Below are 1447 nucleotides of genomic sequence, written 5' to 3' on the forward strand. Positions count from 1 at the left end.
GAGAGAGAGAGAGAGAGAGAGAGAGAGAGAGTTGAGCTAGAATAATATCAGTAGCAAATAGGCTCCGTTGCCACCCATTTGTTTTCGATGATGGAGCCTGCAAATTGACGATCGACACCGTTGAAAATAATCTATATCACTTGAAGTATTTACAAATCAAATTTCATGCTTTGCGGATTTTGTTCTCTTGTCCATTAAGTGGGCGTAAAAATGAACGGCTGAAAATAAATATTCTCTAAAAAGTGATGATAGGAATTTTGTAATCAAGATCGAGAGTATAGATCTTGTTCTAAATAGTTTAAAAAATTTTGTAACCAAAATTCAATTGATTTGAATAGCTTTATACCGTTAAACGAGAAAATGCCTTATATCTACCCTTAAAATTACAAATTTTAAAACTCTTTGATTATTAGATCAATGATGTCAAAAATTTGGGTTCTAAATACTTCGAGTAGTATAAATCATGTTCAACGATACCGATCGTTGATTTAAAAACTCTATCATCGAAAATATATGGGTGACAATGGAGCCCGTTTGTTACTGATAATTAACATTCCAGTTTAACTCTATATACATATATATATATATGTATATATATACTCCTACAAAGTTAATTGTATTTAATTTGTTCTTCTAAACCTTAAAATAAAATATTTATTAAAAACTTTAAAAACTTGTTAAGTGGCCATTGCTAAACATGATGGGCTTTAATTTCTAGTTCAGAAATATATATATTTACAAGTTTTTCAACTTAATTTGCAGGTATATTTATAATTACATGATATATATTTCGGAGCAACATTTAATATTTCATCTTGATAGGAGTATAACAGCAATTTAGTAGGGGTGTAACAGCAATTGTTTCTAAAAACTTTATATAAATACGCTGCATCGATCATCTACATCTTATCTCCTACACCCTTTATATTCCACGCACACACTCTCTCTCTCTCTCTCTCTCCCTCTCACTCTCTAGCATGGACCTGAACCTAGACCTGGGTCTCGAACCGGAACCGGCGGTTCGAGCCGAACCGGCCCGGCTTTTTTCATGCAACTACTGCCAACGCAAGTTCCACAGCTCGCAGGCGCTGGGCGGGCACCAGAACGCGCACAAGCTCGAGCGGAGCCTCGCGAAGCGGAGCCAAGCGCTGGCCGTGTCCGGGTCGAGCCGGCCGGGGACCGGGGCCGGCCGGTTCGGTTCGGCCGGGTTCGACAGCGACCGCAGGGGTTGGGCGTGGGTCGGGAGGATGCATGGTTTTGTTGGTCACGTTGACGTCGCGGTTGACAAGGGTGAGCTCGCCGATGAGATCGACTTGTCTCTTAGGCTATGATGTTAAATATATTGATCAACTACTTAATTACATTCTTAATGCAATGTTAGTTTGTTTCTTAATTACATATTTCGAAACAAGTATTAATTTGAACATGTGATATGTTTTTTTTAGAT

At 38.3% G+C, this 1447-nt stretch overlaps 1 protein-coding gene across 1 annotated transcript; it reads left to right on the forward strand.

Annotated features, from left to right (window-relative positions):
* The first annotated feature begins 977 nt into the window (after positions 1–977).
* LOC109705458 (zinc finger protein 2-like) lies at positions 978–1331 on the forward strand. The gene has a single exon (XM_020226188.1). It carries the CDS (start codon positions 978–980, stop codon positions 1329–1331), a length of 354 nt encoding a protein of 117 aa, XP_020081777.1.
* The last annotated feature ends 116 nt before the right edge of the window (positions 1332–1447 follow it).

This window comes from Ananas comosus, unplaced genomic scaffold (genome assembly GCF_001540865.1).
Source record: "Ananas comosus cultivar F153 unplaced genomic scaffold, ASM154086v1, whole genome shotgun sequence".
Taxonomy (NCBI): domain Eukaryota; kingdom Viridiplantae; phylum Streptophyta; class Magnoliopsida; order Poales; family Bromeliaceae; genus Ananas; species Ananas comosus.

What these genes read in the sequence shown, in the direction of transcription:
- LOC109705458 (XM_020226188.1), top strand. Translation starts at nt 978, where the DNA reads ATGGACCTGAACCTAGACCTGGGTCTCGAACCGGAACCGGCGGTTCGA.